Here is a 16,456-nt window from a genome sequence, read left to right as displayed (position 1 = left end):
AGTTGACAAATATCCCTTCTATGTTTTTAATTCCAGTGTGCAATATGAAGGGTGGCAGACTCCAGCCACTGATGCTCCAAGGGGAATTTATAAATGCATTCAAATTTGACATCAACTGTCAAACGCCATTTTTATGTCTCTGCTTTTTGTACTCACTTGCTCTCTGTCACTTTGACAAGCGAGCTGGAAAAAAAATTACTATTTTTTCAAGCACTTATGGAGTAAATTCTAAAAATAGCGCACCTGTTGGCAATATACAAACACGTGTTAACCTTTGACAGCAGCAACAACGACATCAACGACAAAGGCGGCAGAAACCTATAAACAAAGTGAGAAATCCCCAACTTTTGCTTTCAATATTTCCACCCAAACCAATAACGCAATTCTTCTGGGTTGTTTCTTTGCGTTCGTTCTTTTTGGTTGTCTCCCCCAAGGGGGAGCACCGTGAAAGCAAGCAAGCGGGAAAACATGAGATTTTAATGCTACTAACGATTGTAATATGTCACGATGGCTAAATGTCAAATTCATTGACTTAAGGTAATCTACTAATTTTCCTCTCTGTTCTGTGTTCTGCTTTCAGCCAAGTGCGACATGTTGTAATTATGGATATAGACTCGTCGCCTAGTCCTTCTGGAAACTTTTTCCTGTTTTATATATATATATTTTTTTTTTCTGACGTCTATTTTAGGACAGTTGAATATTAATTCATGTCATTTTATATTTTGCTCCCACAGCAGCAGCGGCAGCTAAAAAATATGTTGATGCTGGGAGGGTGTAGGAGATTATTTTTTAGGGAGTCGTTTCAGTCTCGGTGTATGTAGTCAAGTCACAGGCAGGGTGTGTTTCTTTGGTAAGACATTAAATTCATTAGCCTGGAGCCTATAGAATCACTGCGCTGCCAGTTCAACACCTCATGTTCATTTATCATCGAAGCTTGTAATTAATCATGAAGCCCACAGAAGGCAGGTTATTTTTTTGTATTTCTATCAAATAGTTAACATAGCAATAAGAACATCTATAGTCTAGTCTCTAGAACCCAGAGTGATCTCTGGAATTAAAAGAAAGAGAGAGAGTGTGAGAGAGAGTGTGAGAGAGATATGAGTCAAAAATATGTCTCAGGAAGTATTTTGTCTTCGGCTGGAGTCAAAAGTAGTGGTATTGGTGGTATTTGGAATGAGTATAACCTAACCATCTTGAAAAATTGTTTACATGAAAAGTCTGTTTTTTTTTTTTTTGTATTTCAATCTACGTATCTATTTTTTATATTTTTAGATGTTTTTCAATGTCGTGTTGTTGTTGTGCGTTGCGCCCTAGTCTAATGGTTTATAAAATTTGGAGCAAAATTCTGCTCGGAATGTCAAATTAATGTTAATTTTGATGGAATTCAGTTGTAAGACATTAAACAGGCGACGTAATGAATTATTCAAATGAATTTTTTTTGTTTTTTGCTATGGATGAAACTTATTTTTAGAAATCTTTTTAGATATTAATAATGTGTGTTTTGAAATAAAGTTGATTAAGATAGATTTCTTTAATTTTGAAGTTTATTATTAGTAAAAATTAGATGGCTAGGAAGTTGTAGGTAATGCTGAAATAAAACCGTGAAATAAAGCATTAGATTTTTGATGTAACTTTAAAATTTTATTAAGTTTGAAAACTTAACGTTTTTATTTATATTTTACTTTGTACTTATTTTTCTTATACGATTTTGCATAAAACGATTTTTTTTATCATTTGTTCAAAAAAAAAACTTATTGCCCTACTATAGCACAGTTAAATACCTGCGCAATAAATGGGATGAATTTCGGATTTATTGCTTATAGGCTAAAAGTTTTGTAGTTATGTTTGTTAGGACATTTGTGCACCAACCTCAAAAATCCCATATCATCTCGTCCCGAAAGTTTAAATATTCAGGGTGCGTGTTCATAACATGATTTATAGGTATTTAGTGGGCAATGAGTCCAAAGACACCATCAAAACGATCGGATAAGCATTTAATAAGTATTTTAATAATTAATAGTTAATACTAGTTAAATTATAACCTCTGCTTTGTTATTACCATTACCAGCCATAGAACACTTTTTATTTAATTTCGCTTTTTTCATAAACAACTTAACCGACTTGAACAGAATGTTTTGTAAAAAAAAAACTTCTAATTGGTACTAATATAAAAATTTAATAGATCTGAAAAAATTAGTTTTGGGTAGGTATTCAAAAATAATAATTTTATTTTTAAATTCAAGTTTTTTGAAAGGACCAATTGAAAATTTTTTTCGGGACACCCTGTACAGCAATTTTTAAAAGATAGGAATGACATTAACCTTCTGTCGGCACACGGGTGCAAATTTGGCAGGATAAAAATGAAAAGTGGTCACAAAAAAGTGTCTTTTTAAGGGTGAAAATACATTTTTTTTTTAATTGTGACTGTATTCACATTCCTCGGAAAATTCTTCACCAATTTCATATTAGTGGAGTCAAATTAGCTTTATACCTCGGAATCCAGGGAAAGTCGATGCATCTGAAAAACGAGTATAGGGCTGCATTACTATAAGGTCAAATAAGAAAGTTAAAAAAAAAATTTCAAGGCTCTCGATTGTCGATTACAGAAAGATCGAAAGAGGTCCTACATTGAATAAAGGGCCACAAACAAAATTCGGTGGGCCTTCAAAGATCTATAGGGGGCCTACATTTACTAAAAGGGCCACAAGCATAATTCTGTGAACCTTAAAAGATCGAAAGAAGGCCTACATTGACTAAAGGGCCACAAACAAAATTCGGTGGGCCTTCAAAGATCTATAGGGGGCCTACATTTAATGAAAGGGCAACAAACAAAATTCGGTGGGCCTTCAAAGATTTATAGGGGGCCTACATTTACTAAAAGGCCCACAATCATAATTATGTGAACCTTGAAAGATCGAAAGAAGGCCTACATTGACTAAAGGGCCACAAACAAAATTCGGTGGGCCTTCAAAGATCTATAGGGGGCCTACATTTACTAAGAGGGCCACAAGCATAATTCTGTGAACCTTAAAAGATCGAAAGAGGGCCTACATTGACTAAAGGACCACAAACAAAATTCGGTGGGCCTTCAAAGATCTATAGGGGGCCTACATTTAATAAAAGGGCCACAAAAATAATTCTGTGCACCTCGAAAGATTTATAGGAGGCCACAATATGTTTATATTGACTAACAACCGAGCATTTTATGAGAAAGTTTTCTTTTACAAAATAGAATTTCAAGTGCTTTTAAAAATTTTCTTCTTGCCCGAGGGCCTACCGGGAAAATTCCCGGTTGCCCGGTGGGCCAGTCCGCCCCTGCTCGATTACAACAATTTTTACTGACCGTTTACTGTCATTCCGTATGCAAGCGTTCAATCGGAATTACTGTCTCATTTTAGATTTTGCTCAAACTTTGTAGGGATGTTCTCTAGGACTGTAAGGAAGCAAATCCATGATGATTTAATTTTAAGTTGCGTGGTTTCCCCGCTACCCGCATTCGAACTTTTTCAAAAGGTCATTTTTATCTTATTATAGCTTAGCGTCTACTAAAGATATCTTTTCGTTTGAAACGGAATTTTAAAGCTTAAAAATAGTAATTTTTGAAAATATATTAAAAAATTACGTAATAATTAACCCTGAATTAAAAATAATTTTTGAAAAACTTGTAATTTTGCTGATTTTTCATCGTTTTTGACTGGCTCCAGAACCTTGGATATTATATGTACGAGGCTTATACTTACCAAATATTAAAAACAGATATTTTTCAACAAAATAAATCTTAAATCAACTCGACAGCTATACTCCTAATGAAAGATAATCGTGTCAACAAACCGGCCCTAAGTATCGCAAGCGATAGTGGGTAAAGTATTTTTTATCCACTAACCCATGCAAAAACAAATCATAAAACAAAATGGCTGAAGTTGCCCAAAAGGGCTTTATATTAATTTTTTGTAAATTTTTCTTTTTCACCTTTAGTGAAAAAACACTTTTAACTCTCACCTTAAATTATCAAAACAAAAAAAGACAAAAATAAACTCTTCAAATTAAAAAAAAAAACACAGGAAATCCATCTTTGACCATTTTGTCTTTTGCACCAGAAGTCCAGGGATCGAATCCAAAGACAGCCCAACTCAATCCTTTTTTTTTACTCTTAAACTTGTTTTGCTTACAAATAAATTTTAAATCATTTTTTTACCTGATAACGTGTTTTCTTTTGACGTTATCACGTATCAATATTTTTTGGACATTAGAAATTTGGGAAGGTTGTGGTGTGACATATCACAAAAAAGGTTGGGAAGCACTGGAGTATATGCCATTCAAAAGAAATTTTTACTCAACACATTAAATCGAAATTGGAAATAAGTTTAAATGGCTTCATTGGAAAAATGAAATTACTTTTAATGCGTTTGCTTTCAACATGCATAAAACAATAACTATATTCTCTGAATTTTTTTTTTACTTTTGATGCAGCCTTGAAAACCTTTTTTCTGAAATCACAACATTCAGTTTGAAATTATTAACACACAATCCTATACGATGAAAAAAAAAAACATGAAGCCTACATAAAGTCCTTTCACTTCCGTGTTTTTCGAGCAAAAAAAAAAAACTTTTTCCTTGAAAACGGAAATTAGAAAAGTTCGAGTGGAATGTCCAGAGCACACGTCTCTGTGCTTTTATTTCCAATTGTTCGTTCAACTGTTGGCTTCTGGAACAGACCTTTTGAATTAAAGGACTTTTAAAAAGGAAAGGTGCAATCTACTCGGATACCTATACACGACCTACTTCGAACACTGAACTATAAAGTACTTTCTTTTTTTTTTGTTTTTAAGGACAAAGTAAAGCGACAAAAGATTCTAATGTTACAGGAATCCTTAAAGGTACAGATTATGTGACACTAACCATTACGAAAACGGTCAGGTGAACACCATATTTTTGTGTCCATTTCTAGTACCTACTCTTGTCGGCAGCAACTATTACTTTCCCGAAAAGTGTTGAAACAGTTTAAGTCCTGCGGTTAGTGGACAATGGTGTATTAAGGGCAAACTTTCCAAATGCAATGTGTCTAAAGGATTTTCGCAGCTTATCTCCTTTGCGAAACTATAACCCAGTTTTGTCTTCAAGTTCCTTCGAAGGAGATTACAATAGTAATGGAATTTCTTTTCCAGAACAATTTTTTTATACACAATTTTGTGTGAGTAGAATGACTCTGGGATAATATGGACAAATTGATGAGAAATTAAACAAAAAATTATCAAGAGGTAGGAGGAGGTTGTTCAATTGGATATTAATGTAACCGGAAAGTCCCTTTTTCAAATTATTCCGCACGCTTAATTAAATATCCTTTTGACTTTGATTGCACATTTTTTTTTATACCTCGCTCTCGGACTCGGATGCTTGTTATATCCTTCTTTGTCCGTGTCGACCGACCAACCGACAACGCCCCCCCATTTCACTTTTCTTTTATGATAAATGATGACTTTAGAATTGGTGATGGAGAATAAAATTATGATGGCGAAACAAGAGTGGCGGATAGGCTTTTCTACATCAATGCATTCGAAATGGCAACTCATTTACATTTCACTTGATTTCGGGGGCGAATTTAGATGGCAATGATGATAATGATGATGTTGAATGACAGCTAAAAGGAGCCATCCTCAATTCTCAGTCCTATTTTATTTGTTTCTTGAGTGGAAGGATTAGCTCGCAAAGAAAGTAAATTTCGTTTTGGGGTTTCTCGTCCTAAGAATAGTATACTTACCGGTACCTAACTTATACCTGGACTACGGTTTTTTTTTTGTTTTTGTTTATTTTAAATCCTGATAACTTTGAGTTAAAATGTTTTTCGCTTGAAAGGATTTTTCGTTTTTTTTTTTTAAGCTACGATTATTTTGTTTTACAAAATTTTTTTTTTGTTGATTCAAGCTTGTAAGTGGGCAAGTGAAGGAAAAAAGAGATTAAAATGTAGGTATTAAGCTTTGTACAAAAAGGGTTTTATCTTAATCAAAAAAAAAATGAATATAATATTTCCGAAAAAGAGATATGAATGCTTCAAAAGACTTGCAGCTGCTATTTGAGATATCCAGACCAACCATATCAGTATAGAAAATCTTAACATCAGTAGGTTCCTATAGAAAAGTCAAACAGACATCCATCGAAGGAAAAATAAACAAAATATTATATTTAAAAAATTCTTTGAAATCTTTTATGCTATTTTGGTTCCTTGAAGGTATGTATACACGAACAGTGTATATAATAATGTACCTATACAGCAAAAATTCATATCAAAGAAATCCTTTTATATTCTTCTTTGTGAAAGACTTAAATTGAGTCCACAGATTTTCGGGAAAGGTTTGATTTTTGAAAAATCAAAGTTCAACTTTAAGAAGGAAAGATTAAGTATTTCTACTCATAATATTTCCGCTTATAATAATAAAATTCCGGAAACATTTAACTTATAGCGGACGATTCTTTAACCGCTGATATCATGATGGTAACAGTTGGTAAGAGGTTAAGACTTTCTTTAGCATTCATAAATTTAATTTTTGTATATTTAATTTTTTCATTAATTCGAAAAGAAATGTTAAAACCATCTATTTTTCATACCTCTAAATTGTTAGGGTGGGCCAGCCAAGTTTTTTTTAATATCTTCTTGGAACAATTTTTTCGAAATTTTTTTTGTGTGTCGGGAATAGGGCTGTAAAAGTAACGACAAAATGAGTGACCGCATGTATACGTTACTTTTGATACTAGTACCCGCATCAATAATATCGTTACTCGTTACTTTCGTATGTTTCGCATTTTTCGCATATTTCGTATGTTTCGTGTGTTTCGCATGTTTCGTTACTTTCGTTACTTTCGCATGCTTCGTGTGTTTCGTACATTTCGTATATTTCATGTATTTGATACGTTTCGTATGTTTGGTATTTTAAGTATGTTTCGTACATTGGGTGTAAAAAATTTTTTTTTTGAAAAAAACCAAAAACAATTTCTATAATCTAAGCTACATTTTAGGGTCATAAACATTAAAATTAGTTGCGGCATTCTCATGTAATAAGAGTTTAAAGGTAGCTATATTGAATTTTTTTCGTTTTTTTTTTAATCAAACGTGGAAACTTTTTTGATTTTTTTCCAAATTTTTAGACAAAACTTTGGAAATTTTTTGTTTATATTCTTTCAGTAATCTTATCACAATTCTTTAGAGACCTTTATTTCAAAAGTGCAACGCGCAGATCTCGAAATACTAACACTTCAATACAACCATGTCGAACAATTTTTCATTTATTTTTTCTATTGAGAGTGATTTTCAAACCTCGTTTTCTCTGCTTTTTTTTTGTGTTGAAAATTTTGCACCGAAAATAAACTAATTTTTTGAAAAACCAAAAAACTTTTGTACATTCTTAAGCTAAATATCAATACCATTAACACCAAGGCCATAAACAGATTGGTCGCGTCGTGGATATACATATTTCGGCCAAATAGAGAAAATACAAAAACGTCTCTTTTGATATTTCTGTATAAATTATCGATAACACAATGATTATTGAACCTTGGCACTACTGTTTTAATCGAGACAAAAGTAAACTCCAGATAATTATCTGCAGTTAGCATTCTGACTATGGTTACGATACCGAAACGAGATGCGAAATGCGACAAATTAAGTGTATCACTTCATTTCGTATCTCTTACATCGGATTTAGTATTGAAACTGGAATCGCGTCGTTACTCGTATGTTTCGTATCTCGTACGTTTCGTATGTTTCGTTACTTCAGTACCCAGTAACGAAACATACGAGTAACGATACTGTTTAGAAAGTAACGTTTCGTTACTCGTTACTGAAGTGAATACCCGCATTTAAGTAACGAATACATACGATTTGCTACAGCTCTAGTCGGGAAGTCTGAGAATCGGCCATTCGACCAACATGAATTTTCATATCATTAAATCGTTAGGGTGGTCCAACCAAAAAAATTTCTATATTTTATTGAAATGATTTTTATGAAATTTTGTAGGTATATCGGGTAAGTCTAAATTCGGCCAACATCTATTTTTATACCACTAAATATTTAGTGTGGTCCAACCAAAAATTTTTTTTTTTATATGTATTTTTGGAACGATTTTTATGAAATTTTGTGGGTACATCGGGTAAGTCTAAGAATCGGTCAAAATCTATTTCCATACCATAAATGGTTAGCGTGGTCCACTCCAAATTTTTTTTGAATGATTTTTCAAGTTCTGGCCTTATGTTGTTCTCAAGGGGTTCAAAAAAGTTAGCTTTCCAAATCATATGAATAGCCTAAATTCGTAATATTTCATATTCTAAATATAGAAACTTTATGCTTACAAACATCAATCTTGATAATGCGATCAATAGAACTAAAAAAAAAAAAACACAAATCCAAATGCCCCACGTGGGTCATTTCCAAATGCCCCACGTGGGTCATTTCCAAATGCCGGACGTGGGTCATTTCCAAATGCCGGACGTGGGTCATTTCCAGATGCCCCACGTGGGTCATTTCCAAATGCCCCACGTGGGTCATTTCCAAATGCCCCACGTGGGTCATTTCCAAAGGCCCCACGTGGGTCATTTCCAAATGCCGGACGTGGGTCATTTCCAAATGCCGGACGTGGGTCATTTCCAGATGCCCCACGTGGGTCATTTCCAAATGCCCCACGTGGGTCATTTCCAAATGCCGGACGTGGGTCATTTCCAAATGCCGGACGTGGGTCATTTCCAGATGCCCCACGTGGGTCATTTCCAAATGCCCCACGTGGGTCATTTCCAAATGCCCCACGTGGGTCATTTCCAAAGGCCCCACGTGGGTCATTTCCAAATGCCCCACATGGGTCATTTCCAAATGCCGGACGTGGGTCATTTCCAGATGCCCCACGTGGGTCATTTCCAAATGCCGAACATGGGTCATTTCCAAATGCCCCACATGGGTCATTTCCAAATGCCCCACGTGGGGCATTTCCAGATGCCCCACGTGGGTCGTTTCCAAATGCCCCACGTGGGTCATTTCCAAATGCCCCACGTGGGTCATTTCCAAATGCCCCACATTAGTCATTTCCAAATGCCCCACGTGGGTCATTTCCAAATGCCCCACGTGGGTCATTTCCTAATGCCCCACGTGGGTCATTTCCAAATGCCCCACATGGGTCATTTCCAAATGCCCCACATGGGTCATTTCCAAATGCCCCACGTGGGGCACTTTCAGATGCCCCACGTGGGTCATTTCCAAATGCCCCACATTAGTCATTTCCAAATGCCCCACGTGGGGCATTTCCAGATGCCCCACGTGGGTCGTTTCCAAATGCCCCACGTGGGTCATTTCCAAATGCCCCACGTGGGTCATTTCCAAATGCCCCACATTAGTCATTTCCAAATGCCCCACGTGGGTCATTTCCAAATGCCCCACGTGGGTCATTTCCTAATGCCCCACGTGGGTCATTTCCAAATGCCCCACATGGGTCATTTCCAGATGCCCCACGTGGGTCATTTCCAGATGCCCCACGTGGGTCATTTCCAAATGCCCCACGTGGGGCATTTCCAGATGCCCCACGTGGGTCGTTTCCAAATGCCCCACGTGGGTCATTTCCAAATGCCCCACATTAGTCATTTCCAAATGCCCCACGTGGGTCATTTCCAAATGCCGGACGTGGGTCATTTCCTGATGCCCCACGTGGGTCATTTCCAAATGCCCCACATGGGTCATTTCCAAATGCCCCACATGGGTCATTTCCAAATGCCCCACGTGGGTCATTTCCAAATGCCCCACGTGGGTCATTTCCAGATGCCCCACGTGGGTCATTTCCAAATGCCGGACGTGGGTCATTTCCAAATGCCCCACATGGGTCATTTCCAAATGCCCCACGTGGGTCATTTCCAAATGCCCCACGTGGGTCATTTCCAAATGGGTCATTTCCAAATGCCCCACATGGGTCATTTCCAAATGCCCCACGTGGGTCATTTCCAAATGCCCCACGTGGGTCATTTCCAGATGCCCCACGTGGGTCATTTCCAAATGCCCCACATGGGTCATTTCCAAATGCCCCACGTGGGTCATTTCCAGATGCCCCACGTGGGTCATTTCCAGATGCCCCACGTGGGTCATTTACAAATGCCCCACATGGGTCATTTCCAAATGCCCCACGTGGGTCATTTCCTAATGCCCCACGTGGGTCATTTCCAGATGCCCCACGTGGGTCATTTCCAGATGCCCCACGTGGGTCATTTCCAAATGCCCCAAGTGGGTCATTTCCAAATGCCCCACGTGGGTCATTTCCAAATGGGTCATTTCCAAATGCCCCACATGGTTCATTTCCAAATGCCCCACGTGGGTCATTTCCAAATGTCCCACGTGAGTCATTTCCAGATGCCCCACGTGGGTCATTTCCAAATGCCCCACATGGGTCATTTCCAAATGCCCCACGTGGGTCATTTCCAGATGCCCCACGTGGGTCATTTCCAGATGCCCCACGTGGGTCATTTACAAATGCCCCACATGGGTCATTTCCAAATGCCCCACGTGGGTCATTTCCTAATGCCCCACGTGGGTCATTTCCAGATGCCCCACGTGGGTCATTTCCAGATGCCCCACGTGGGTCATTTCCAAATGCCCCACATGGGTCATTTCCAAATGCCCCACATGGGTCATTTCCAAATGCCCCACATGGGTCATTTCCAAATGCCCCACGTGGGTCATTTCCAAATGCCCCACGTGGGTCGTTTCCAAATGCCCCACGTGGGTCATTTCCAAATGCCCCACATTAGTCATTTCCAAATGCCCCACGTGGGTCATTTCCAAATGCCCCACGTGGGTCATTTCCAAATGCCCCACGTGGGTCATTTCCAAATGCCCCACGTGGGTCATTTCCTAATGCCCCACGTGGGTCATTTCCAAATGCCGGACGTGGGTCATTTCCAGATGCCCCACGTGGGTCATTTCCAGATGCCCCACGTGGGTCATTTCCAGATGCCCCACGTGGGTCATTTCCAGATGCCCCACGTGGGTCATTTCCAAATGCCCCACATGGGTCATTTCCAAATGCCCCACGTGGGTCATTTCCAAATGCCCCACGTGGGTCATTTCCAAATGCCCCACGTGGGTCATTTCCAAATGGGTCATTTCCAAATGCCCCACGTGGGTCATTTCCAGATGCCCCACGTGGGTCATTTCCAAATGGGTCATTTCCTAATGCCCCACGTGGGTCATTTCCAAATGCCGGACGTGGGTCATTTCCAGATGCCCCACGTGGGTCATTTCCAGATGCCCCACGTGGGTCATTTCCAGATGCCCCACGTGGGTCATTTCCAGATGCCCCACGTGGGTCATTTCCAAATGCCCCACATGGGTCATTTCCAAATGCCCCACGTGGGTCATTTCCAAATGCCCCACGTGGGTCATTTCCAAATGCCCCACGTGGGTCATTTCCAAATGGGTCATTTCCAAATGCCCCACATGGGTCATTTCCAAATGCCCCACATGGGTCATTTCCAAATGCCCCACGTGGGTCATTTCCAAATGCCCCACGTGGGTCATTCCCAAATGCCCCACGTGGGTCATTTCCAATTGCCCCACGTGGGTCATTTTCAAATGCATTTCCAGATGCCCCACGTGGGATAGACACTCCACTCCCATACAATTTTTTTTCTTGACTTGACGCAATCTACACACTCTTTTTGGTACACGTAGATTTTGTCCAGTTCTATGGCATTCAAAAGAAAGGAATTGTTTTTTTTTTTGCTAAAATTATTTTGGAACTGAAATACACAGGAGTAGGCACCTAGTTATTTCTTTTTTTTGTTTCCTTTCAAAAACGAATTTTATATTTTAAATTCATAACCTTTTTTATATTACAAGATCTTAAAATTAAGGTAACAACGTAATTTTACCTAATCACTAAGTACTTCGTAGAAAAGTTGGGGGGCTTATCATCATAAGCCCCGAACGAATAGGAATTGCCACATTCAAATACATTGTTATTATATACATATTATTTGGGATTTTGGAGTCAGCTAGAATAGCTCAAGCTCTTATACTACACTGCCACCTAGAAAAAACTCGACGAGGTGGCCGAGTGGTTTAAGCGTTCGACTTCTGTTCTAACTCAATGTGCTCTGCACACGTAGTGGGTTTGAATCCTATCATCTTCGAATAGTTTTTTTTTTATTTTTCACATTAAAAATTATTTTTCAAATAACATTTATATTGGGTGTTATTATTTAATTTGTATGCATTCGACTGTTACCTATTTTTGAATGTAGCTCCGATAAAAAAAAAACAATTCATAGAAAAATCTGTTATGACATTATAGGTACGATGGGACCTTTCTTCTTCGTCAAACTTACCATTTACAAAAATAGTCTTGGAACGATGTTGTTGAAGTAACCCTATTCGTTATTCGATTAACGTCAATCGAAAGATTTACTTGATTAATTACTTTAAATTACCTTTAAATAATCTTTATCTTTGGATTGCAAATTTTTTGAAATTTTCAAAAAAACTATTACGAAAAAATTAAATTTGAGACATTCACGTGAATTCAAATGCAGAATAGGGTTCATTGTTTTTTTGTAGCCGGATTACACCTGCCAGAATTTCAGAATTATTTTCTTCTTGCGACCTGTTTTTTTTAAATAAAATACATAAATTGTAGCATTTCCTATAATTCTTTCTAAGATTTCACACAATTTTTTACTGAGATAAATTTTGCACAAAAACAAAAAAACTTCCAAAGGGAGGATTTCCATATAAATGTATGTATGTAGATTAATATCATGATATTCCGCCCCTATCTTAGTCACTGCTAATTTGTATAGACACCTATTCTAGGTACACAAAACCCAAACATTCTTATCAAATTCTTATTTAAACTAGTCACCTGCTACGACTGAGGCCAAATTTAATTGATAAACTTTTGATTCTAAACAGTGTTGACCAACGATTCGTAATTATTTCAATATTCAGTATAGCTATTTATACTAATAATAGCAACACAAAAACAAATTCACCTAGACTAGTTGCTATGCACATACAAAATGAATGAATTAAATTTTCAATAATGCATTATTTTTCAGTTTTTTTTTTTCCAAATGTACCTTATGGCCTTTCCCACTATATAGAACCACGTTGAACCTAAATACAAATATAGAAATAACCACTTCTATACAATCTCTCTAATATGTATACAAACCTACTTTTGTTTTAATTATTATATTTTTTTTTTGTCGAGAGAAAAAAACCTTACCGGAAACGTCTGTGCGCCTTCGCCTTATGTTGTTTTGTTTATCATCTTATTGAATTGAAAGAACGAACATGTATGGTTTTATGTTTTTTTTTTTGTTTTGGGTTTTTAACAAATAATTGTTTATTCTAATAAAATATTTTTAAAACATTATACAAATAGAAACAAGCTCAATTATTATTACACAAAAATGTATTTACATTTAAAAATAAAGAAAAATTCTAATGGAATCTTATTATAATAAAACTAAATCTTAAATAACTTAACATTTAAAATAAAATCAACTAAAATTTAACATATAATTTAAAATAGAAACAATATAGTTTTACGACATTATTAGAAGCATATTATTTAAATATCTTGGTAAAAAGATTTAAAATTTATATTTGGTAACATTCGGATTTTTTTCATTTTTTTTTTTTTTATAAAATCCCTAAAAAAAAAAACATATACATTAGGAGGTAGGTTAAAAATAATAAAATTTAATAATATTAAATAAAAAAATTTGTGAATACAATAATTATATTTTAAAAATAAGATTCTACACAAATTATGATTAATTTTTTTTTATTTTTCTTCATATATTCGACCTTTAACCAGCTTTCTGAGCTAATTTCGACTTCTGGTAAGCTTCATACGCCTCCACTTCCTTCTTCTCTTTCTTTTCATTCCTCCGTTCAAAGTCCAACCGATGTGAGATTATACGTTCCACAATCTTCTCCGTTGTCATTGTATTCTCCGAATCGATAAGCATAAAAATACCCTTAGTCTTTGGAATAGCATACGGATCCATTATACCATTCTCCAATGCTATCGGTGTCTGACCATGACACACAACATTCACACTAAAATGATCAATCAAATCCTCGGTCACACAATAAGGTGCTCCAATGACCACCTCATTGACATACTTGCATGCCAGCACACTCAGCACCCTCTCATGGAGATTCATAATTGGATAGTTACTACCTTTGTACTCATTCACAACTGGATCAGTGTGAAGTCCAACAATGATATAATCACCATGTTGCTTGGCTTTCTCCAGAAAGTCCAAATGTCCCACATGGAACAAGTCAAATGCCCCCGCGACATAAACAATTCTATCATTCGGCTTTGGTGATTTCCCATCACTGAATTGTATGATTTTCTGGGTAGTTGGCAGGAATTGACTACAACCAGTCCAGGGACTTTTTGCCGTGGAATCTTGTCCCATATTCGAGGAGCCTTCTTTCTCAATCGAATACTCTTTGGAACCCTGATGGAAATGGTTTTTAGTGAGCAGAAGCATCCGGCCCACCAAATCAGTCGTCGAGACGCCAGCAGTTCGCTTGACTTCTTGATATCGATTTGCCGTCTTGACTAAATGATAAGTGTCAATGCCATCGGCTGTAGTGGTAAGGTCATCACCATGCACACAAAAATCGCAATCATATTCGTCGAGGGTTTCCAAGGTTGTGACATAGGGGGCGCCCTCGATAACCTCGTCGACCCATTTAATTCCCCGAACCATTTTGTAGCGTTCTTCTTGAGTGAAGACGGGTGGACCTTTGTGGAGGGTGATCTCTTCGTCGGTATGAACACCGACTATGAGAGTGTCACCGAGTGCTTTGGCTTGACGGAGTGAATTGGCATGGCCAAAGTGGACCATGTCATAGCAGCCATCGCACCAAACGCGAACTTCTTTTTTTTCTCTGCCGTCATCATTTTCTTTCGAATTGAGATTGAGATTATTTGCAGAACCACGCTCACTCATTTTTTTTGGTTGTATTTTATTTGATTTGCTTTAAAATTCTGACAGACGACACTCTTCCACACGCAAAATTCTTTCTTTTTGATTATTTGTCTATGGTAATACAAAAAACTAGTTGCAAAAATATATGTAGGTAAAAAATGACTTTCAAGTTAGCTCTTTCTATTCTGTCTGTTATCAAAAAAAAACAACAACGTTGAACAAATTATTATACAAAAAACTAAATATACGCAATTTTTTTATTATCTGTGACCACTCTGACAAGAAATTCTTAAATGAATGGAAAAATTATTCAATAAAAATAAAGCTAAATTATAATTCTTTTTTTTTTTTCTTTTCTTTTGCCCCTTCGACAACTTGACTACTGCGATAGTATTGATCTTTTTCAACTTTGCGGAATGGAGGAGATATGAAATAAAACTGAGTGTGCGCAGTGTGTGTGTGAATGTGATGTGTGCGAAGTGCGATAGTAGAAAAATGACAGATAGAAGTAGGGTTGCCGTGTGTATTTTAAAGGTGTGGCACAATATAGCGCATGTCATGTACAAGAAATGAAATTATAGCTGCGTTCCTTTGGAAATATTTATCTACAGCTTAGTACTTAAAACTACTTTGAACTACTTTTGCTATACTAATAGTAGATAGTAGCAGTAGATAAATATTTCCAAAGGGACGCAGCTTATGTTAAAAATAAAAAGGATTTGTTCTTGAGTTGGTTTTTCGATGTAGAATTAATGTAGAGTTACAATATGTTCCTAATTTACATTATTTCAGATATTAAAATAGAAGAATAGTTTTTGAATTATGAAAGGATCAAGACGCAGGGAATTTCATCCTTTTCACAGCTATGTAAATATGCTTGTGAACGGAAAGTATTTTTGATTTTCTTGTATAATTCCACAAAAGAAAGGTAAGGAAAAATAAGATGATTTCGATAAAATTCGCCAATTTAGCATCAAAACCAAAAAATTTCTTATATAAAATTTCTAATTTAAAACGAGATAATTCCAGTCTATTTTCAAAAATTCTATTTTATTTTCTTGAGTATAAATTCGTTTTAAGACTATTTTGGAGAATTTTTCATTTTAAGCATAGTACGCAACTTAAGTGAAATGAAAATTTGTAGAAGTTTCCATAGTCGACAGCGAAAAAGCTAAAGTGTAAATTCCATTGAGCATTTTTTCAAATTTAAACAGAAAAAATTAAAAATAAATAGAAACAAAAAACAATCTTTCGAAAACAATTTTACAATTTTCAATTAAACAGAATTAAAATAAACACTAAGCAAATTGCTTATAATAGGTCCATTTAATGAAAAAAATCTAGGACAGAACAGATCAGAGCAGCACAAGTTTGTAAATAATGTCAGAACAAAAATGAACAGAAAAGTTCAACTTCGTATTTAGCACAATTGACAGTTGTCTATATCAGTTGCAAAATTTTACATTCAAAAATCATTTT

At 36.4% G+C, this 16,456-nt stretch overlaps 1 protein-coding gene across 1 annotated transcript; it reads right to left on the bottom strand.

Annotated features, from left to right (window-relative positions):
• Nucleotides 1-13,776: 13,776 nt before the first annotated feature.
• Nucleotides 13,777-15,368, bottom strand: LOC129919543 (ethanolamine-phosphate cytidylyltransferase). Its single transcript, XM_056000458.1, has one exon. It carries the CDS (start codon nt 14,996-14,998, stop codon nt 13,838-13,840), a length of 1,161 nt encoding a protein of 386 aa, XP_055856433.1. The 5' UTR covers nt 14,999-15,368; the 3' UTR covers nt 13,777-13,837.
• Between the last annotated feature and the right edge of the window lie 1,088 nt (nt 15,369-16,456).

Source organism: Episyrphus balteatus, chromosome 4, assembly GCF_945859705.1.
Source record: "Episyrphus balteatus chromosome 4, idEpiBalt1.1, whole genome shotgun sequence".
NCBI classification, from domain to species: Eukaryota; Metazoa; Arthropoda; class Insecta; order Diptera; family Syrphidae; genus Episyrphus; species Episyrphus balteatus.
This window is presented reverse-complemented; position numbering and strand designations above follow the sequence as displayed.